At 38.3% G+C, this 24,085-nt stretch overlaps 1 protein-coding gene across 1 annotated transcript in view; it reads right to left on the bottom strand.

Moving 5' to 3' along the window:
• Positions 1-24,085, bottom strand: part of PAN3 (PAN3 poly(A) specific ribonuclease subunit) — a 160,161-nt gene that overhangs the window by 37,838 nt on the left and 98,238 nt on the right. The window contains exons 7-10 of the mRNA XM_023762008.1: positions 11,040-11,287; positions 9,184-9,240; positions 7,730-7,834; positions 6,844-6,901 (exon numbers count right to left, since the gene is read on the bottom strand). Of these exons, the coding sequence (XP_023617776.1) occupies positions 6,844-6,901; positions 7,730-7,834; positions 9,184-9,240; positions 11,040-11,287 (468 nt within the window). The remainder of the gene's footprint in view (positions 1-6,843; positions 6,902-7,729; positions 7,835-9,183; positions 9,241-11,039; positions 11,288-24,085) is intronic.

Below are 24,085 nucleotides of genomic sequence, written 5' to 3'. Positions count from 1 at the left end.
CCTGTCACACACAGAGCAGGGCCGATCAGGGGGTTGGTGCGCCGCCTGGTCAAACACAGAGCCGCAGGGCGATCAGGGGATTGGGGAGCTCCCCCCTATCAGGCACTGAGCAGGACTGATCAGGGGGTTTGGGCGCTGCCCCCTGTCACGCTGATCCCGGTGCCGGGAGCCTTGCTGCTCCGCTGATCCCGTTGCCGGGAGGCATATTACCCTTTTACTATATAGGACAGAGGCCTGGTGCATGGGTAGGGGCTGGCTGGTTTGCCCTGAAGGGTGTCCTGGATCAGGGTGGGGGTCCCCACTGGGGTGCCTGGCCAGGCTGGGTGAGGGGCTGAGGGCTGTTTTCCGGAAGCGAGTGACTGAAGCTTCCAACCGCTCCTTGTTTTCTTTTTTTCTTTTTTTTTTTATTCTGGGCCAGCTTTAGCTCTGAGGCCTCGCTGCTTAAAACATCGATACAATGTTGCGGTCCGGCTGGCTGAAGCCCGGCTGAATGAAAGCCGGTTTCTGGGGTTTTGTTTAGTTTCTATATTTGCAACATAGTACATAGTTGCATAGAGTTGCAGCTGAGAGGCCAGCAAGTCAGGCGGGGAACGTTGGAGTCCGCCGTCACTGGAGCAAGCAAGCCTCCCTGCTCGCTTCAGTGCATGGCTGCCAGCCGCCATCTTGGCTGACAGTTAATTTGCATAAGGATATGCTGATTAGCCAATGGGAAGGGTAGCGGTCGTATGCAAATTACCATGTTTCTCTTTTATTAGTGTAGATGTCTTATAACATGTGACTGGCTCCCTCATGACTTAAAGAAAATCTTTAATACATGCTTATTTTTAAATCTGTACATCATGACTATTTTTTTTTTCAGGAAGTCATCTTTTAACATTTCCCAGCCTACCCTGAAATCATCATATGTGGCCTAATATTAATCTTAAAAACTGAAAGTTTCCACTAATAGATAGAAATAGTCATCATAGTTCTGTTCTTCATTTGCAGCTCAATTTAACAAATGCACAAAATTAAGTATGAATAAAGGAAATAGGGTTGCCTTAATCACTGTTAGACATCAAAAAAATCAAAGTAAAGAAAATCAACTTGGAAGTTTAGAGCTACATTCTTTATTTTATCCTCAATTTTTAGTCTGGGGCCCATTTCCATCAAATAATATTTTAAAATTTTAGTTTCTTTCCTTTGTTCAACCCTACTAGCCCTCAAAGAACATATAGGATGATAAGTTGGATCTAAGATACTGAGATTCACTACAGCAAACCTATGGCAGAGTTTCTGAACCTCAGCACTACTGATATACTGGACCAGATCATTCTCTGTTGTCAGGTATTGTTTTGTGCATTGTAAGGTGTTCAACAGTATCCCTAAACTCAACCACTTGTAGCCCTTCAAATATGTTCCAGACACTGCCAAATGACCCATGAGGGATAAAATCATTCTTGTTTGAGAATCACTGATCTATAGGAAATAATTACTTCAGAGTTGAGAAGTACTAATTTGATGGAAGTATGATGTATGGAATGGAAACAGAGCAGAAAAAGGGCAGCGTGAACAAATATTAGTAAATAAGTGAACATGAGACAAAGGTTAATAGTAAATATGAAACATGAAGATGACCAGAATTAGAGCAGTGATAGACAAACCCACTTTTTAAAACCAGGTGCACAGAACTGAATTAACCATAATCTTTAGTTTGTGACATTCAAATTGCTGGTTCATGTCTATGCATGGCCTGCTGTTATTAATCTATAATAATAAAAGGGTAATATGCTAATTAGACCGAACGTCCTTCCAGGCGTCATTCCGACATCCTTCCGGACAAAGCCAGGGCTGGAGGGAAGCAGCCTGGGTCCCAGGTGCCTGCCAGTGGCCGTAGCAAAGCCCAGGTCCTGGGTGCTGGAGGGAGGCCAGTGCCAGCAGCCGGGGGAAGGCAGGCCTACTCTTGCATAAATTTTCATGCATCAGGCCTCTAGTTCTTAATATAATAAGCATCTACAAACATGGCACACAGAAAAAAAGCACAGACCTTGACTTTAATTTACATCTAAATGATTATCTCTACCAACTTTTGCCTTCCTTCTCTTCCTCTTCCTTCCCTTTTTATAGTTTGTTTTAAAAAATATGTTTTACTGATTATAGAGCAGAAGGAAGAATAGAGAAATAGAAACATCGATGAGAGAGAAACATCTATGAGCCGCTTCGAGCACGCCCCCTACTGGAAATAAGCCTGCAACCCAGGCATGTGCCCCAACCAGGCACAGAACCAGTGACCTCCTGGTTCATGGGTCTGTCTCAACCACTGAGCCACACTAACTGGGCCCCTTTTTTATTACACCTTTATGTATTGCTCACAAGTTTATTATGTATGCATGTATATGTTTATACATGTATATGATATACACATGTACTTACATAAATGCAAGTACACATACACACTTTAGTTAACTTTATAAAAAGCTATCATACTGTATATAATCTCTTGCAACTCACATTTTTTACTTAATATTACATTACAAGGTTTCTTCTGGACTGGCCAGGTGGCTCGGTTGGAGTGTTGTTCCATGCATCAAAAGGGTACATACCTAGGTTGTGGGTTTGATCCCCCATCGCGGTGAGTATGGAAGGCAACCAACTGATGTTTCACTCTCACATTGCTGTTCCTCTTTCCTGCCTTCCAGTCTCCTCTCTCTTCCTCTTTCCCTCTTTCTCTAAAAATTAATAAAAGCATATCCTTGGGTGAAGATTAAAAAACACACACATTTGCCCAGCTGGTGTGGCTCAGAGGTTGAAAGTCGACCCAGGAACCAAGAGGTCACTGGTTTGATTTCCAGTCAGGGCACACGCCCAGCTTGTGGGCTCGATCTCCAGTAGGGGATGTGCAGGAGGCAGCCAATCAATGATTCTCTCTCATCATTGATGTTTCTATCTCTCTAAAAATCAATAAAGGAAAAAAACCACCCACATTGTTTTGTACTGCTGCATGTCAGCATACTTTCTTCATTTTAACTGCTGTATAATATTCTACTGTCTGACACTATCTCAGTTAATTCATCCCTTGTCCTTCAAATGGGCATTTGAATTAATCAAGGTTTCTGCTACTGTGAGCAGCAATGTTATGGATACTTTATACATTTTCTGGTTGAAAATGTATAGAGGTGTTCCTATATCTAGGAGCAGAATAGCTGGATCTTCAGTGACAGATACTCAACTTTCGTTTCCCAAAGTGGTAACAAGTTTACCATTACACTACCAATAGCAATGTACTGAAGAACCTATGGATTCAAATCCTCATACTTTACCTGATCAGACTTCAAAACGGTATTTTATTTGTATTTACCTAATCATCAGTGATGTTCGGTATCTGTTCTTATATTTTTCAGTCATGAATTTCTACTTTCTTGAATTGCCTATTCCCATCATTTGGTCATTTATTTTATTGGATTATTTAGGCTCTTACTGATTTGTGTGTTTATATTCTTTGTCAATTGTGTAATATACGTTCTTCCAAGGCTGTTTTTTTTATTGTTGTTGTTAATCCCCTCTAGAGGATATTTCTTCCACTGATTTTAGGGAGAGTGGAAAGGAGGAGGGAGAAACACTGATGTGAGAGCCACATCAACCAGTTGCCTCCTGCACATACCCCAACTGGCATGGGGAACCTGCAACCCTTGGAGTTGATTTTTTTATGAGATTTGAGGTAATCCAATTTTATCTTTTACCATGAGACAACCATTTTTGCCTTCCTTTCCCCACTTATATGTCACCACTATCATAGAATGGGCCTGGGCTCTCCCTAGTCTGTTTCATTAATCAATTTGTCAAACCCAGTGCCATTACCATATTGTTAGTTACCACAGTGGCAAACTAAGCTTCCCCTCCCCCAATACACCCAGATTCCTAATCATAATCTTCAAAGTGTCTTGGCCCTTTTCTCTTTGGTGAATGTTATCATATGGTATGAAAAGCTCTATTATGCTGTAATATAATAGACAGAAAGATAGATGATAGATAGATAGATAGATAGATAAATATCAACTTTGATTAGAATTTGGAACTTTCAACACCTACTCTCCCTTCAAAGTCCAGAGAGGGAGAAGGGGGTTGGAGATTGAGTTATTACCAATAGCCAAAGATTTAACCAATCATTCATACAAAATAAAATTTTCTTTAAAAACTCCTAAATAGCAAGATTCAGAGAGCTTACAAATTGGTGAATACACTGAAGTGCTGGAAGAATGGCACACTCAGAGAGGGCATGGCAGTTCCCCACTCCACCTCTACAAATACCTTGCCCTATACATCTCTTCCACTCGGCTTGTTCTGAGGGGGGTGGTGAAAATGCCCCACATTTGTAGTTGGCCAGACAGAAGTGTAGGTAGCGTGGGTACCCCATTTCACCTGGAATGATCTTGTGGGACTGAACCCTAACAATTAAATTGTTAGGACACAAATTAGATATCAGAAGTATTTTTGAGTTTAAAAACCTCTTAAGCTTTTTTTAAAAAAAAAATTACTGATTCTTTTTTATAGAGAGAGAAAGGGAGAGGGACAGAGATATAAGCATTGATGAGAGAAACATCGATCAGCTGCCTTCTGCATGCCCCTTACCAGGGACTGAGCCTGCAACGTGGGCATGTGCCCTGACCAGGAATCTTGGTGCATGAGTTGACACTCAACACTGAGCCACACAGCCGGGCAAGTTTGTATTCTTTGACTGGTATTATATCCAATCTATGGGTCACTTTAGAAAAATTGACATCTAAGTCATTTTGTATTCCTACTCATGAATAAAGCATTTCATAACTTGATTTATTTATCTTATTTAATACATCTTCATAAATCTCCCCCAATGAGAACTTACACATCTTTGATTGTATTTACTCATAGGAACTGATATTCTAAAATCCTTGCAAATAGCATTTTATCTTGTAGTTATATTTTGAAGTTAGTGGCTACAAGTCTATAGAAATGCAACTGACATGTATTAATCTTATATACAGCTATTTCCTAAACTCTATTATAATTTTCAAATTACATCAAATGCATCATCATATGATTTACATATGACTGGAGTAATCCTATTTTTCTTTTTCCCTTTTACCCAAACTAGGGCCTCAAAGACAATGCTAAATAATTAAAGAAAATCCTTACCTGAACCACTTCAAAGGTTATGACAGGTAAGTTCCTTGCCCATCTAAACTGGAAAGATCAGTCTTAAGACATAACAGCTATGCCGAACCGGTTTGGCTCAGTGGATAGAGCCTTGGCCTGCGGACTCAAGGGTCCCGGGTTCGATTCTGGTCAAGGGCATGTACCTTGGTTGCGGGCACATCCCCACTGGGGGGCCTGCAGGAGGCAGCTGATCGATCTCTCTCATCGATGTTTCTAGCTCTCTATCCCTCTCCCTTCTTCTCTGTAAAAAATCAATAAAATATATTAAAAAAAAAAAAAGACATAACAGCTAGACACATTCCTTTTAATTCTCTAGCAGTCAAGAAGACCCATAGTCAAGACTAAATCCTTGGTAACAACCAGGTATTTCAAGATTATCTCTGTGGCAAATGTATTCCTACTGTACTATTTGTAAAGTTTTTTTAAACCATACCATATTTAATCTTGCTATAAACAGAATACGCTACGGAAAGAGATTTTAATGGCTCTCTTAGAAACACTGTGATACAGTCAGAAAAACCTAGGTTTAAATCCTGACTCAGCCAGCCAATTACTAGCCACTGGTCTTAAAGGCAAGTTACTGAACATGCCTGTCAACTTCAATTTTTCTCATATGTAAAATGGAGATTATAGCCCTGGCCAGTGTGGCTTAGTTGGTTGGGCGTCGTCCCGTGCACCAAAATGTTGCCAGTTCAATTTCCGATCAGGGCACATGCCCAGGTTGCAGGCTCAATCCCCGGTAGGGGGCATGCAGGAGGCAGCCAATCAATGTTATGCTCTCACACTGATGTGTTTCTTTCTCTCTCTCTCTCTCTCTCTCTCTCTCTCTCTCTCTCTCTCTCTCTCTCCCCCCTCCCCCTTGCTCTCTAAAAATCAATACACTATTCAAAAAACATGTTTTAATGGAGATAATATTAGTATCTATGTCACAGCATTTTTATAAGAAAAAGCATTTAATCATCACACTGCCTAGCATACTGTAGTCTCAATAATAAACACCTTTCCCCTCTGCTTAAGAGCCTATACTTTATCAAATATCAAAATACAATAATATACTAAAATATAGTAAGGTAAATCACCATGAATTCTAATTTTTTTTGTGAACTAGAATACTGTCACATGTAGAATCAATTTAAATAAACCAGATGATCTGTGATATGCTGGAATACTTCTTAAGTGGATTTGAAATAAATCCTATATAATAAAAGGCTAATATGCAAATCGACTGAAGGGCAGAACAATGGGTCGCTATGACGTGCACTGACCACCAGAGGGCAGACACTTAACGCAGGAACTGCCCTCTGGTGGTCAGTGCACTCCCACAGGGGGAGCACCACTTAGTCATCACAGCTGGCGAGCGCAGCAGTGGTGGCAGGAACCTCTCCTGCCTCTGCTACAGTGCTAAGGATGTCCGACTGATGGCTTAGGCCTGCTTCCTGAAGGCCTAAGCCATCGATCGGACATCACCCGAGGGCTCCCGGACTGCAAGACAGCACAGGCTGGGCTGAGGGACCCCCTCAACCCCCCCCCCCACCAGTGCACAAATTTCATGCATGGGGCCTCTAATATATTCATAAAATAGTAATTAGGTAGTAAGACATACAAACATGTAGGATTATATAAGAATTATAATATTCTTTAAAAGGAAGAATGAATCCACTCAAATTTTACCTGGCATATCTGCTTGATCAATTTGAGCCATTGTTATTAAATGTCTGTTAATGAGCTCCTAAAAAAAGAAAACAAGTATATTTACATCTAAACAAAGCTTCTGAAATCTGGATTTACTACTATAAATAAATAACACAAGTAATAAAATTTTTGGTATGTGTGCTTTTTAATATTGACATCATGAAATAACATTTCCAATAATGGCATAAAAATTCTAGTCCTAGATATACCTGCCCCAATTAAGGTTGAGTTCCAGTAACTATGCTATAACTCAAAGCATATAACTATATCGGTAGCTGAAAACTCAAGTTCTATGCTAAGCTTGTCAATAATTCACTCTATGAACATTATACAGGTACAACATACTTCTATGAAACAAAAATATTTTTGAGAATATAAGTGTAAAATGAAATTCAACATATCAAATAATACCTAGCTATCTAGCAAAAAGTTATTTTATAAAACCTACTTTATAGAAAGGATTGAGCTCTCTTAATGTGAGATTTATTTCTGGGTTATCCTACCTAGTCTGAACCTATAAATATTAGCCAAACATTGTCTCAAAGTTAGAAACAATTTAAATAATTTATATATTTCCGAGAGACATCTGAATGCACAGGATATGACGTGCAGAAGGTGGCTCATTTAAATAGCTATTCTATGTTTTACTCTATGAACATAATAATTAACCGTGTTTTTTTTTATTGAAAAACAGCTTTCCTTAAATGTCACTTAGAACTCATAAATTCTAAATTCTCTCTATCTGGTTTAGTACAGCATATTTGATTAAATAACATGATTTGAAAACAGTTCTATTGTTTCTTCAGTTCTTTGCTAAAAGCACACTAGATATCAAGCATCCCTACTAGGAATTCTGAATGCGTACCTGTCGGAGCTCATCGGCCATGAAGAATGAAGGTGCATTTGCTTTTGGTTGCATATAAGCAACATGAGGTGCAGTTGGAGGATAAATATGATAGTTTGGAAAAACCTAAAAAGGTAGGGAGGAAGAAAATGTAACAATCAATTTTTCTCAATTGATAAGGTTTATTATCATTGTTTTGATAAAGTTTTCATCTTTAAATGACAGTGATAAATTGATATATTTTAAATCTTTAAATGATAGTGAATTAAACACCTCAGAGAATAACTTATCAGTATATTTTCTGAGTTAATTTAAAAAGTCACCTTATCTTATATAATAAAGAGCTAATATGCTAATTAGACTGAACAGCAGAATGACCATCCAGATGACCTTTCAGGCAACTGTCCGGACGACCTTGCAGGACCAAGCCGGGGCTGCGAGGGCCGAGGCAGCCAGGGCTTTTCGTGCATCAGGCCTCTAGTATATAATAATCAACTTGAAAACTCTAATGAGAAACATTTCTTCATATATCGTAAAATTTAAGCTCCAATGATAGGCAAAAGTAGCTCTTTGAATGAAATGTTACACAAGCATTTTGTACGTATTTTTAAAAGCAATTGGAAGAAAGGAAGGAAGCAGATATTAAAGGTGATAGGGCACAGTCAGATAATGAAGTAACACTGCCCTGGTGGCCCAAGGAACTGCCCTATTATGGGCTTTTTGTGGCCAACCTAAACAAAGTGTTACCTAAATACTTGTTAAACACTTCAAACTGCAAAAGTAAAGAAGAACAATTTACTAGCAGAAGGGTGCAACAGTGTACTTATATTCCAAGCAAACTACAACAAAGTTACTAAATCTGCTTTCAGGTTCCCCTCTTTCATTCTTCCAATTGGACTCTCCCCACCACCCTGCTTTTTTCTCTTTTTCCTCTGACTCTCCTTCCCTTCACTGGCCCATGAAACAAAATCAATAGATATTCTAAAATTGTTTTTGCTTTATTCTTTCATTTTAAAAGTTGAAACAAACATTGTTGTCTCTTAAAAATTAATTCAGCTGATTTCTGTTCCTCTCAGATAATTATTGTTAGGGATCTCAACCAGGAAGTGATTTTGCAATACTTATAAGGTTTCCTTTAACCAGTATCTACAGAGAGAAAATTCCTTTTTTTCTGCCTTGGTTTTCTTACATCAGCTAGCATAGTTTCACTTAACTATCTCAGGTTTACCGTGAGCATATTTTTAAAAGTAGTTTGAAGGATATAAACAATAAAAATGTGCCATATATAATCTCTACAAAACCAAGTGAGACAGTTTTGTGACAAAAGAACCTCTTTATAAATTAAACTTCTTTCTACAAATACAATAATAAAATATAATAAAAATATAAATAATTATAAAATATAATAAACCCCAAAAAGGTAAAACATTAATGGAATTCTTACTTGAAAGAACCAAGGAAAGTCTCTACTCTACCTCAATTATTTGACCTTCTGTTCGGCAAGCTGTTCTGTGATAATTTTTGAAAGATCTCTGACCAAAAACAAAACAAAATAAAAACTATTAGCTATTTCATTATTTCTTTAAAAAGCATTTTGCATGATTTACAAGTACTTCTATAAATGTTTTCACATTTATTTCTCATAAGATGGTTAGGTGTTATTATCCCAATGTACAACTGGGGAAACAATCTCAGTGGTACTAAGATTCAAGAGTCACAAAACAATGGCAGAAATGGGACTCTTATATATAAGTAACAAAAAAATCTATTGTCTTTCTACTCAAATTGGGTTTTAGTAAAATGTTAAATTTAATCAAAATAGAGCATTAATTTAATATGTAGGATCAAAATCTGCCTGCTTACTAAATTCCAACTGTACTTTTCTTTTTTAATCCTCACCTGAGGGTATTTTTTTCTATTGATTTTCAGAGATTGTAGGAAGTAGGGAAGGGGGGGAGAGAGGGGGAGAAAGAGAGGGAGATAGAGAGAGAGGGAGGGATGGAGGGAGGGAGAGAGAGAGAGAGAGAGAGATGTGAGAGAGTACCATCGGTTGATTGTCTCCTGCATGCACCCCAACCAGGGCTAGGGATTGAACCTACAATCCAGGTATGTGTCCTTGACCAGGAATGGAAACGGAGACCCTCCAGTCAGTGTGTAGGCTGACGCTCTAACCAATTAGCATACTGGTCAGGGCTACTTTTCATCTAAGCTTCTCATCTATGAACATGTCAAATGTCAGTTTTCATATTTTAATGGAATTTGGCTTTTTTACTCATGAGCTCTTCATCGCTATTTTTTTGGGGGGGGGGGAGGTAGAGGGGGTAGGGGAAGGAAAAGGCTTGGGCGTGCTCTCATGAGGGAGAGCATCACTACTTATTTTTCTATAGTTAAAAAAATAATTTTTGAACAGGAACAAAATAATGAGGCTAAAAAGGTACAATCTGCCCTGACTGGCATGGCTCAGTTGGTTGAGAGTCATCCCATGCACTGATAGGTCACCAGTTCAATTTCCAGTCAGGGCACATGCCCAGGTTGTGGACTCAATTCTAGGTGTGGGGCCATGCAGGAGGCAGCTTACGAATGTTTCTCTCTCACATTGATGTTTCCCTCTCTCTTGTACTCACCTTCCTCTATCCCTAAAAAATCAATAAAAACCTATTTTTTAAAAAACTTAATTGGTCTCACAACGTAAAAGTGATCCTATTTCCCTTAATAACAACAACAAAAAAAGTACAATTTATGGAACATTACAATGCATTTTTTCTCCCCTCCCCCTCCTTCTACTGAGAGTCCTTTGTCAGTTCTTTCCTAGTCCATAATCAGGGCTCCCTAAGCCTCCCCAATCCTTAACTATGAATGACCCATATAGGAGGCTTCTTTTCTCTGTGTCCTCCACTATCCAGAGGTCTAGCAATTAAATCGCTGCCTCACATAAGGCAAGAGTTTCATCATCAGTTTGCTTTCAATAAGTACTGATTTAAAAAATCATCTTTCTCTAGCTTCTTACGAGGGGTAAAACTACCTATAAACAAATGTCAGCAAACATCAACTCTAACTAACAGAAGTACTAGGTAACCCTATAAACAAAGCATGCCATAAACTACTAAACTAGAGCTTGAAAATAATCTAATTTTTAATTAAAACCAGATTTGTCCAAAACTAGAGTTCTTACTAATACAAAAACAGTTTACTTTGAAAAGATATTAGAATTACCATCTAAGTTAGAAAATTAAATACTTCTTCACATCAAAATAAAAACATGCAAGAGGAAACCTCCTCATGAATCTCATCAATTAGAAGGAACTATCACTTCCCTTTAATGCAGACATACCATTCCAGTCAAAGGGGCTGGAGCTGTGTCTGTATAGAAGTATGTCGTCCCGCCGACAGTTTCCTTTTGAATCAGCTGACCAGAGGACGGTGTCTGAGAAACAGGATTATTAACAGGTGTAGAGGCACTAGAAGGCACCATGTAATTTGCTGGATTTGGAGTGTGACTTCTTCTTCTGGGAGCAGGAGAAGTATGTGGAGTGATCTTGGGGGAATGAAGAGGGGAAGACCCAGCAGACAATGACATTCCTGAAGAAGAAAAAACATTCCTTAGGGAGCAAAAATTGGGTTTTAGAAGAAAAAACCTGGGAAATAAAATGCAAACATTCATTTGGAAGAAACATCATGTTCAGCAAATTCTTTAAGTGCAACGATAAAAGATGTAATTTTATCTTGTTTTGATTAGAGAAAGCTATGATTAAAGCAAATGTAAAGAAGTTTGCTTTCAAATATAGATATTTCCAAATAAATTAGGAATTTTATTGCAATAATAGTCTCCTCCATATCAAAGTTTACATGAGAAATTTCAACAGTAATTTAATAAATTTCACCAATAATTTAATAAATTAATTTAATGAAAAATGAGAACTGGGATGCTTTATAAAATTATGCCGTCTATAAAAACTTTTATAGATGGCATAATTCCTTTTTTGTTAAAATGGATATTAACAACAGAAATAGCACATTCCCCTAAAATATTACAGTATTAAAAATAATCAAGCTATTTAATAAGATGTACTAGATTTCTTTTGGCCAAATCTAATTAACAGAATAGCTGCTGTTTTGATTATGTCTTTTGTCTTTAACTCTAAATAGGCATACAGTAGAACTGAAATTTTCTGCAAATGCATACTTTTTAAAAATTAGACCGATTCACTATGTTCTAGGGAATGTTCTACCTAAACTCAACTAGTAAGAAATCATTATATGCAGAGCATCTCTATTATGAATGAATCTGTTGTGAAGAAATGGAAAGGACAATCGTCTTTACCCTTCAGATTTCAAGCTAGCTGAGAAAACAAGACCAGGTCACATGTAAAAGACATAAAATGACTTACAAAAACACTCAAATATAAATTAGTATACAGCAAACTACATGCATAAATGCAGATGGATGCAAATTAATGTAAACCAGATAAAGTTAAAGTCTTAATACAAGTGATCAGTGCTGAGCAGAGATTCAAAAGCGTTTCCTAGAGCCCAGCCAGCATGGTTCAGTGATTGAGCATCGACCAATGAACCAGGAGGTCACGGTTTGCTTCCTGGTCAGGGCACATGCCCAGGTGGGGCATGCAGGAGGCAGCCAAACAATGATTCCTCTCATCACTGATGTTTCTCTCTCTCCCCCTTTCCTTCCTCTCTAAAATCAATAAAAATGTATTTAAAAAAGAAAAAAAAAAGTTTCTAAGGCTACAATATACTTCCTGAAAAAAAATAACTTATCCAGGAACTGTTTTCTGGCTCCTTGGGAAATTACTAAAATCTTTCACTTTTAAAGTAATGTGCATCTGCCCCACCTGTTTTGGATCAGTGGATAGAGTGTTGGCCTGCGCACTGAAAGTTCCCGGGTTCGATTACGGTCAAGGGCACATGCCTGGGTTGCGGGATCGATTCCCAGAGTGGGTGTGCAGGAGACAGCTGATCAATGATTCTATCTCATCATTGATGCTTCTATCTCTCTCTCCCTCTCCCTTCCTCTCTGAAATCAATAAAAATATATTTAAAGTAATGTACATCTCACAATTCAAAAACAAAAAAGTTACCAAAATGCCTCCAGTCACATAACTAGGATTAACAGGGATGTAAATTTTAATTTCTAAGAATTAGCAAGACACCAACACTGTTTTTTGAAAAAATGTAGGTGAATAAATGTCTGGTGAGAACTGAGATAATACTTATTTTATAACTGTTTCTCTACTTTGTGAGCAACTAAGTAGGTAGATAGGTCAGTTACAAGCACCACAGTACAAATCAGAACTGAGATAAAGTGAGGTTTTATTTGACCAAGGACTTATGCAAAGTCAACAGCAAAGCCTGGCCTTAAACCCAAGTCTCCACACTCTCAACTTAATACTCCTACTACTATAACACAATGTCTACTGCACTGACATTAAAATAGGCCAGAAATTCTCAAGTGGTCATTAAATATATCTAAGAGAAACTTTAAAAATCTAAAACCCCGTTTAAAAATTAAAAAAAAATAAGGAAGTCAAGCTAATATATTAAGATATGTCTAATTATTTTAAAAATTGTTCCAGAATTCTGTTTTTCTAACTTTATATTATACACTTAATTTCAGGTTAATCCATACAGCAAAAATTGGGAGGATCATTAAACTATTTTCAAAGGATAAATATCCCCACTTAATACAAAATACATTTCGATAGTTCTCCTAAAACTAGTCTCTAAGCCATTCCAAGACAAAGGACTAAGTTACCAAAGAAGAGTAAACATACTACCTTTAAATTAAATAACAGCAACAAATATAGTTACCAATTCTTAAGCACTTTATATGTGTCGGGAACTAATAAAAGTGCTTCACGTGCATTAGTCTATTTCATCCTCACAACAACCCTGTGAAGTAAGTATATCACATTCACCTCACAGAAGTGGAAACTAACTTAAAAATATTTTTAAACTTATTGTAAGGATAAATATAGGTTATTAAACAAAACAATCAATATTCAAACTCAGGTCTATTTGATTCCTAAGACTGTGCTCTTAGATAACATCCTCTATAGTTACTCAATTCCAATAAAAATTATGAACAATAAAATGGCAATAAGTACATATCTATCAACAACTGACTCTTATGTTTGGTAAATGTAACTACCTGAGCTATGTGGGGAGAGGAAGGTGTAGCATGGAGTAAAGGGACATAAAATTTGCTATTTTAACTAGTTTTATGCATACAGTATCAAAGAGAAGAGCACAATTGCTGGAGCCAGTTAAGAAGGAAATTCATGTATAGTAGAATGTATAGGCTGCAGGTAACAAGCTTTCACTCAAAAAATTTTAATTTTTAAAAGCAAGGACCTACAACCAAGATTACACTATCCAGCAAAGCTATCACTTAAAAACAAAGGACATATAAAGAGCTTCCCAGACAAGAAAAAACTAAAGGATTTCATCAAAACCAAACCAGTATTTCATAGATTATTAAAAGGTATTCTTTAAGAAAAAGAAAAGATAAAAATATGAATAAAATGGCAATAAATACATAACTATCAACAATTTAATTTAAAATTCAAAATAAACGAACAAGCAGCAAAGAAGTAGACTAACAAAGATTTTAACAGTTGCCAGATGGGAAGGGGGTTGGAGAAATGGGTTAATAGGTGAAGGGATTTAGAAGTACAAATAAGTAAAGAACAATCATGAGGGTGTAGAGTACAGCATAGAGAATATAGTCAATAATACTCTAATAATTATGTATGGTGTCAGATGGGTATGAGCTTTCTCGGGATGATCACTTAGTAAGTTTTAGAATGTCTAATCATGGGATATACACCTGAAACTAATATAATATTGTATAGAAAAATAAACAATAATCCTAAAAATTTTTAATTTTGTGGCAATTCTAACACAAAATTGCAAGACTGAAATTTGAGTTCATATATCTGAGCTGAAGCAGGCTGGAGTTAAATACATTCAAAACAAAACATGTAAAATAGTAAGTATCACTACCCACAAAGGTTACAGGAAATTTAAACTGTATAGGAAGCTAGAAATGAAATGAAATTTTACATTACAGAAAAATTAAATCTAGTCACAAAAGGCACAGCTTTGTACCACCAGAATACTTTACAAACATGTTAAGGAACTGAGTAAAATATGCATACATGTTCTTGGAGAAAGGTATTCGGTACTCTTAGAATAACATTTTGATGATGTCATATATAAAAATTGCACTATAATTTCTTAGTGAATATGCAAACTGAGATAGTTAAGTCATGTATGAAAAATTAATAGCTGTAAAACATTTTAAAAATTCTTCTAAAAAGTATGCAATTCAAATAAAAGCAAGGAACAATACAGAAATGTTCACTGGAGAAATTAACAAGAGTAATTAAAGAAAATGAGTTATAAAAATTTCAAGTCTAATTTATGGAGGCAAAAGTGTCAATGTTTTTGGATAACATGACTTTTGCCTATACCTGACACTTCCCCCCCCCAAACAAACAACATAAAAGCTTTATAAATGGCATAACCCATTACAGTAAATATTTATAATACTAATACAGGGTGGGACAAAAGTTTACAGTTGTGCATTAATGAAAGTTTATCCTTGTATTATTAATTATTTATTACTAGAGGCCTAGTGCAGGAAGTTCGTGTACTCGGGGTGGGGGGATCCCTCAGCCCAGATTGCTTAAGGGTACAGGCCAGGCTGAGGGACCCCACCGATGCACAATTGGGGCCAGGGAGGGATGCAGGAGGTTGGCTAGCTGGGGAGGGATCATGGGAGGGCTCCAGAGCGTGCCGGTCCACCCAATTGGCCAGACTCCAGAAGCAAGCTAACCTACCGGTCGGAGCGTCTGCCCCCTGGTGGTCAGTGCACGTAATAGTGACTGGTCGACCTGTTGACTGTCTGCCCCCTAGTGGTCAGTGCACATCATAGTGAGAAGTTGAGCGGCCTTAGCATAGCATTAGCATATTATGCTTTGATTGGTTGAATGGCCGACCTGACAAGTGGACACTTATCATATTAGGCTTTTATTATATAGGATTGTATTATTTTCCATATAAACAACTGTAAACCTACCTTTGCCCCATCCAGTATATATCAAGTGAAAAGCCTTCCTAAATACAATCAACCCAGTTAGGACAATACGGTTTCTGGGAAATAAAGACTAAGCTTCAGGGGAACCCCTTCCTTCAACCCATACCAATGTTATAGATACCTAGAACTATAAGATGAAATACAATACCCAAATTTTAAAATATAGCTGAGATTAAAAGAATAACAAAATAAAAAAAACACTAAGAGCATAAAACTAAGGCATAATTTGGAAATAAGAGGTTACATTGTGGCAAATTTGGAAAATTACAAGCAAAGCTAGATATAGTCTCTACAACTTGAACTTTTAATGCTCATTTGGGCATATGAAGCATGACCTATAGCCCATTAAATGTAATGAATGAACTCAAGTCCCAATGTAAAGCCAGGAGTCTGGAAAAACTGCGCATCAGTGAATGTAGGACAAGAAAATTTCAACTTATAGATTAAAAGTGGCAGCAGAGCAAGTGGATGCTGCATGACCACGCTCCCAGGACCAAACTGGAATTATAACTAAAATACAGAAAAACTTTCTGAATAATCAACTGAAGACTCGCTGGAGAGAATCCTGATAAAAAAGGACAGAAAATGGAGACCACAGAGAGAGTGGTAAGAGTGGCGAAGGTGCGAAAGGGCTGGCCAGGCTCCCACAGACAGCTACTGAAGTTCTGGAGAGATATCTCAACTGTGGGGGTTACCACTGAGGACTCTGAGGTCAAATCCCCAAGTTGGGCCCCCATCCCAGAACACCAGAACTGAGAAGGGTAGCCTCACAACATCTGGCTATGAAAAGCACTGGAGTTGCTGCCTGCTAGGGAGAGATGGCTGGAAATTCAGGCAACCTCTTAAAGGGCCAATGCACAAAATCCCCTGTGGAGCTACCCACCTTGTGTTCTGGCAAAGGGAGGGGCAGAGTGCACTGGAGCTGTGTGAGCAGAAGCCAGGATCAGGGACTCAGAGGTTAGAGCTCAGAAGGGAGTGCTGAGTCACTCCCTCATATTGCAGAGGTCATCTTTCTCATGCAGACATTTTCTATACAGGCAGCTTTGCCTGGGGGGAAGGCAGTTGACTGATTGGAAAACACCTTGCCCCATGGTGCCAAGTTTCTGAGGCCCAATGTGAGATTGAGAATAACAATTAGGCTCCAGGCAGAAGCAATTGCCCCACCCTGTTGGAAAAAAACTCTCGCCCTAACCGGTTTGGCTCAGTGGATAGAGCGTCGGCCTGCAGACTAAAAGGTCCCAGGTTCAATTCCAGTCAAGGGTTGTGGGCACATCCCCAGTTGGGGGCGTGCAGGAGGCAGCTGATCGATGTTTCTAACTCTTTATCCCTCTCCCTTCCTCTCTGTAAAAATATCAATAAAATATATTTTAAAAAATAAAATAAAATAAATAAAATACCAATGGAATATTTCACAGAGCTAGAACAAATACTCCAAAAATTTATATGGAATCAAAAAAAGACCCCGAATAGCTGCAGCAATCTTGCGAAAGAAGAACAAAGTTGTAGGGATCACAATACCAGATATCAAATTATACTACAAAGTCACCGTAATCAAAACAGCCTTGTACTGGCACAAGAACAGGCATATAGATCAATGAATCAGAATAGAGTCCCCCAAAATCCACCCAAGCCATTACACTCAATTAATATTTGACAAAGGAGGCAAGAGCATACATTGGAGTCAAGATAGTCTCTTCAATAAATGGTGTTGGAAAATTGGACAGATACATGCAAAAAAATGAAACTAGACCACCAACTTACACCATACACAAGAAAAAACTCAAAATGGATAAAAGACTTAATAAAGTTGTAAAACCATAAAAATCCTAGAAGAAACCATAGGCAGCAAAATCTCAGACATATCTTGTAGCAATATGTTTATAGATATATCTTCCAGGGCAAAGAAAACTAAGGAGAAAATAAACAAATGGGACTACACCAAAATAAAAAGCTTATGCAATGCAAAAGAAACCATCAACAAAACGTTCACCACTGTATGGGAGAACTTATTTGGCAATGATACATCTAATAAAGGGCTAATATAGAAAATCTATAAGGAACTCATACATCTTAACAAAAGGAAGACAAACTGTCCAATTAAACACATTAAGCGCCATGTCAGTCACCGGTGACTGATACTATACTTTCCATCCGGAAGACAAAACAGGCTGGGTGCTTAACGTGTTTTAAAAAATGGGAAAGGACCTACTAGTAAATAGACACATCTCCAAAGAGACATACAGATGGCCAAGAGACATATGAAAAAATGCTCAGTCACTAATCATCTGAAAGATGCAAATCAAAACGACAATGAGGTACCATCTCACAGCTGTCAGAATGGCTACCATCAACAAATCAACAAGTGACAAGTGCTAGTGAGGATGCAGAGAAAAGGGAAACCTAGAACCCTGCTGGTGGGAATGCAGACTGGTGCAACCATTATGGAAAACAGTATGGAGTTTCCTCAAAAAATTAAATATGAACTGCCATTTGACCCAGTGATCCCACTTCTAGGAATATATCCTAAGAAAACCAAAGCACCAATCAGAAAGAATGTATGCACCCCTATGTTCATAGCAGACAATTTACAATAGCTAAGATCTGGAAATAGCCCAAATGCCCATCAGTAGATGAGTGGATAAAAAAGCTGTGGTACATTTATACCATGGAATACCGTACAGCAGTAAAAAAGAAATATCTTACCCTTTGAGACAGCATGGAGGGACCTGGAGAGTATATGCTAAGTGAAATAAGTCAGTCAGAGAAATACAAGTATCTCATGATCACACTCAAATGTGGAATCTAAGTAACAAAATAAACTGATGAATGGAGTGGATCCAGAGACATGGAAGCATGAAACAGAGTGCGGAATCTCAGAGGGAAGATGGGGAAAGGTGGGAGGTAATCAACCAAAGACCTTGTAGGCATATATGCATAATGCATGGACACAGACAATAGGGTGCTGAAGGCCAGAGGTGGGGGGCAGGCTGGAGAGGGTGAATGGGGGGAAAGAGAAGACATATGCAATACTTTCAACAATAAACAATTATTTAACAAAATAAAAAATAAAGAGATGACACAAATTAAAAAAAGATAAAATATCTAGGTAAAACTTAACTAGAAATGTTGAGGACTTATATGATGAAAAGGTTAAACTCTACTTACAGAAACAAAAGATAACGTGTACAAAAGAAAATAAGTACCTGTACTCATCTGCTATAAAGTAGTCAGTTCTACCCTTAACTAATTTAAAAACACAATAATGTTACTTTAACAAAAATAACAACAGAATTTTTTAAATTACCCATACGGAAAAATAAATATTAAGAAGAGACAGAAAATCTATATATATAAAAGCCTAAGCGGCCGAACAACTGAACAGCCGTTCAACCGGTCACTATGATGTGCACTGACCACCAAGGGAGAAACACTCAACGCAGGAGCTTCCCCCTGGTGGTCAGTGCACTCCTACAGAGGGAGCGCCCCTTAGCTGACTGACCCATCTGTCCCAGTGGCCAACCAGCCTGGCGGCAGCCACTCACTCCCTCAGTAGTCCTGCAGTTCTAATCTCCGGAGAATGAGCCAGGCACCGACAGACCGACAACACCAGCACGATCTCGACAGTGCCTCTTGCCTCCTGGAAGTTGGCCTTGGGCACCGCAGTTGCTTCCCCTCCCTAGATACTCTGCAAGGAAAAAATAATATAAAAGTGGCCGCCAGGTAGCTCCCGACAACCAGTGCAAACATCAGCGGGGCAGATCCAGATCCTGGGCCGGCAAGGCCGTCCCACAGTCAGCCTGGAAGGCCAATCACATCCTGGCTCCCCCCTCGGGACGGGTGCCAGACACAGAGCTCTCTCGATCTGTAGGTTTTATTACTTTTTAATATCTAGTAGTCTTACACCATACTTTTTTCTTCTTTGATGTTTTAACTAGGGGCCCAGTGCATGAATTCGTGCACCTTGAAAGGAACTGTGGGGCATGAGGCTGCAGTAGGCACAGGAGCAGGTCTTGGTCCATCCTCTGTGCCCCCACCCGGTCCCACCTGCCGTGCCCCTGGTCCCATCTGCCAGCAGCCTCGCTCCTGCCGCTGCTCCCACATGCTGATGGTGCAGATCGATTGGAGCCGGCACCAGCATCGAGTGCAAACAGGGCCGGCGCTGTCAGCTGGTGTGAGCAGTAGCTGCTGCCCTGATTGCCCCTCAGGAGCAGGGGGAGGTGGAGAAACCCTCAAGGGTGATCAGCGGCTCTGGTGCTGGCTACGGGTGCGAGCGGGGCCAGCGCTGGCAGCAGGTTTGAGCACCAGGTAGGACTGTGGTGCGCTGGAACAAAGAATTTTCAGTAACCACCAGAGGCTCGCCCCGATGACAGTGACCAGAGCCTCGCCTTGGTCTGGTGCCCCTGCTCACCTGCTCACCTGCTCCAGCCTCCTGCTGTTGGCCAGTGCCCGCCATGTTCAGCAGATGCCCCCTGGTGGTCAGCACATGTCATAGTGACTGGTTGTTTGGTTGTTCCGGGTTTTCCACTGTTCGGTCTATTTGCATATTAGCCTTTTATTATATAGGATTCTTCTTTCTCGTCCTTTGTTATTCCCTAGTCCTGGCTTTTCTTTAATAACTAGAGACCCAGTGCATGAATTCGTGCATGGGTGGAGTCCCTCAGGGTAGCCTGTGGGGATCAGGCCCAAAACCTGCAGTCCAATGCCGCCTGCTGCTCCTGCCTGCTGCTCCCACTCATCCCAGTCCCGCTGCACCTGCCATACGAAGATAGTGTAAGGAACCTCTGGGACAGCTTCAAGCGTACCAACATCCGAATTATAGGGGTGCCAGAAGATGAGAGAAAGCAAGATATTGAAAACCTATTTGGAGAAATAATGAAAGAAAACTTCCCCTACCTGGTGAAAGAAATAGACTTACAAGTCCAGGAAGCGCAGAGAACCCCAAACAAAAGGAATCCAAAGAGGACCACACCAAGACACATCATAATTAAAATGCCAAGGGCAAAAGACAAAGAGAGAATCTTAAAAGCAGCAAGAGAAAGAAACTCAGTTACCTACAAGGGAGTACCCATATGACTGTCAGCTGATTTCTCAACAGAAACTTTGCAGGCCAGAAGAAAGTGGCAAGAAATATTCAAAGTGATGAATACCAAGAACCTACAACCAAGATTACTTTATCCAGCAAAGCTATCATTCAGAATTGAAGGTCAGATAAAGAGCTTCACAGATAAGAAAAAGCTAAAGGAGTTCATCACCACCAAACCAGTATTATATGAAATGCTGAAAGGTATCCTTTAAGAAGAGGAAGAAGAAGAAAAAGGTAAAGATACAAATTATGAACAACAAATACGCATCTATCAACAAGTGAATCTAAGAATCAAGTGAATAAATAATTTGATGAACAGAATGAAATGGCGATTATAATAGAATCAGGGACATACAAAGGGAATGGACTGACTATTCTTGGGGGGGAAAGGGGTGTGGGGGATGCGGGAAGAGACTGGACAAAAATCGTGCACCTATGGATGAGGACAGTGGGTGGGGAGTGAGGGCGGAGGGTAGGGTGGGAACTGGGAGGAGGGGAGTTATGGGGGGAAAAAAGAGGAACAAATGTAATAATCTGAATAATAAAGATTTAATTAAAAAAAAACAAAGGAAAGAGTATATAAACAGATCTTATTTCTAATAAGCAGAGGATTTGTATCCCACAGCAGCTAAAGACCTTATGAGACACCTCACCAAAGAAGATATACAGATGCAAATAAGCACATGAAAGATGCTCCTCATCAGATGCCATCCAGGAAATGCAATGAGATACCACTGCATACTATTAGAATGGCCAAAATCTGGAACACTGACACCAAATGCTGGGGAGGACGTGCAGCAATAGGAACTCTCATTCATTACTAGCAGGAATGCAAAATGGTTCAGCCACTTTGGAAGACAGTTTGACAGTTTCTTACAAAACTGAACATAGTCTTACCATAGGCTCCAGCAATTGTGCTCTTCTCTTTGATATTTTATGCATAAAACTAGTTAAAATAGCAAATTTTATGTTAAATATGTATTTACCACAATTTAAATAGTTACTAGCATAATATTCCAAAAACCACTGAATTGTGCACTTTAAATGGGTGAATTGTTTGGTATGTAAATTGTATTTCAATAAAACTGTTTTTAGAGAAAAAAAAACAAAAACAAAAAAAAACTTTATATAGACAATTAGTAAAAGTGTGCATGGCATATAAATACTATCATACACTTTTAGTATTGATTTTTATAATCTCTTTTGGGGAGAAAATTTGGCAATACCTATCAACTAAAACTTTTTAATTGACATGATAATGGTAAACAATTAAAACCAAAAAATTCATAAAATAAAATATAAAAGCTATGAGCTCCATAAAAGTAAGTGCTTTTGTCTTGCTCATCTTTGCGGCCCACAGGACTTACACGAACAAGTGCTTCAGTTGCTTTTAAATCCTTCCCAGAAAATAACAAAAGTGATGTTTTCTTTTCTCGGACAAGTCCAAAAAGTCCTCTCAGATACAAATGCATCTGAGATGCCAGAGTGAAGATACACAAAAATATGAAAACATTAGAAACATTCCTTTTAAAATCAGGAACAAAATAAAAATGTCAACTATGACTACTTCTATACAACACGAAAGGCCTTACTTAGCCAATGCAACAACAGAAAACAGATTACAAAGGAATAGATAAAACTATCACTATTTGCAGGTAATTGTTCAAATATAAAAGTCTATAAAATGTTAGAAATAATAGAATTTATCAAAATAACCAACATAGAAAACTTAACACATATTTACACACTAAAAATAATCAATTAGAAAAATTTTCTGTTTTAAAGACAACAATTATAATACCAACAAATGCTCAAAGTAGATCTGAAAATATCCAACAAAATATATACAAGACCTGAGAACAGAAAATTATAAAACTTTATGAACCCTTGGAAAAATAAAATGGATAGAAAGGCAATAACTAAAATTATGATTTTATTCACTTCACCTGAAGATTTCATACAACTTCCCTGAAGACACTAGGCTGCTTCATGTGTCCAATGAAGTAACCAAATTATGGCCCACAGGCATTACTGAATAAACTCCTCTAGTATGTTAATCAATAAACCTCCTTCCCAATACCAAATTCTCTAAACCTCTTCCTCACAGAAAATTTCAATTTGTCCTGAAAAATCTTACCCTATAAAAATTTTGATAGCCATATTTAAAAATTCTCATCATTTTGTATTTGATCTTTTGCTGCAAGTACCACACAATTCAAATTATCTTTTTATAGGGAAGAACTGTGCCTTAATACTCTCTATATCCCCAACCATTCCCAACTACATATGTAATGTAAACACAATAAATTTGTTGAAATGAGAGAGATGCAGAAATGAAAGTCCTCAGTTTGGTACCAACAATCAAGATGCTAAATACAGCAATAGCTATTATGATCAGAAAATGGAGAATGCCATCACCAGAATTACCTGAGTAAAATAAGAAGTTAGGAGAAGAAATGTAAATGGTCATGCTATTGAATGAAATAGATGTCATCGTTATTTAAAAGCAAATGTGAAACAAGCCATAAGCCATTGTAAAAGAGAGGAATTTAAAAGAATTTGAGGTGAAGGACATTCTTCTGACAGAGCAGTGTGATTATTCTAGTGTTCCTCTTTCCAAATCAATGTAGCCCAAATATATATAGGTTGCACTAATGATTTTAACAAAGTTCCAATAACTAAACTAAACCCCCAATAATAAACTGTCATGTATGACTACATTAAAGAGAATGGTTTAGATTAGAATTACCTAAATATATCTCACATTGAACAGATGAACCTGAATTGAAGACAGATAGAGGAAGCATAATCTTCTTAACGACAAGGCCAATAGCTGGGGTTTCATCCAAGAGAAAAACCATACTAAGAAATTTATACGAGCATATTCAGGAATACAAAAACCAAGCTACTACTAAGATTTCTTATTTTTTTTCATTTTTAACCAAATTCCCCAATCATAACCACCTCCCCCCAAATAAAACAATGCACAGTTATAGCCCAAAAAAACAGACACTATGTTTATATTGTACTCCTATATTCTAACAGGGTCTTAAACATATTAAGAATTAATCATGTAATAGTGTAATCATTAATGATGTAAAGGGTGAACATAAAAGGTCCACCCCAAAGTTCAGTTCAGAGCACTTTTCTCTCCCCATTTGCTCTTTCAGTACTTCAGAGA

This window comes from Myotis lucifugus, unplaced genomic scaffold (assembly GCF_000147115.1).
Source record: "Myotis lucifugus unplaced genomic scaffold, Myoluc2.0 scaffold_227, whole genome shotgun sequence".
Taxonomy (NCBI): domain Eukaryota; kingdom Metazoa; phylum Chordata; class Mammalia; order Chiroptera; family Vespertilionidae; genus Myotis; species Myotis lucifugus.
This window is presented reverse-complemented; position numbering and strand designations above follow the sequence as displayed.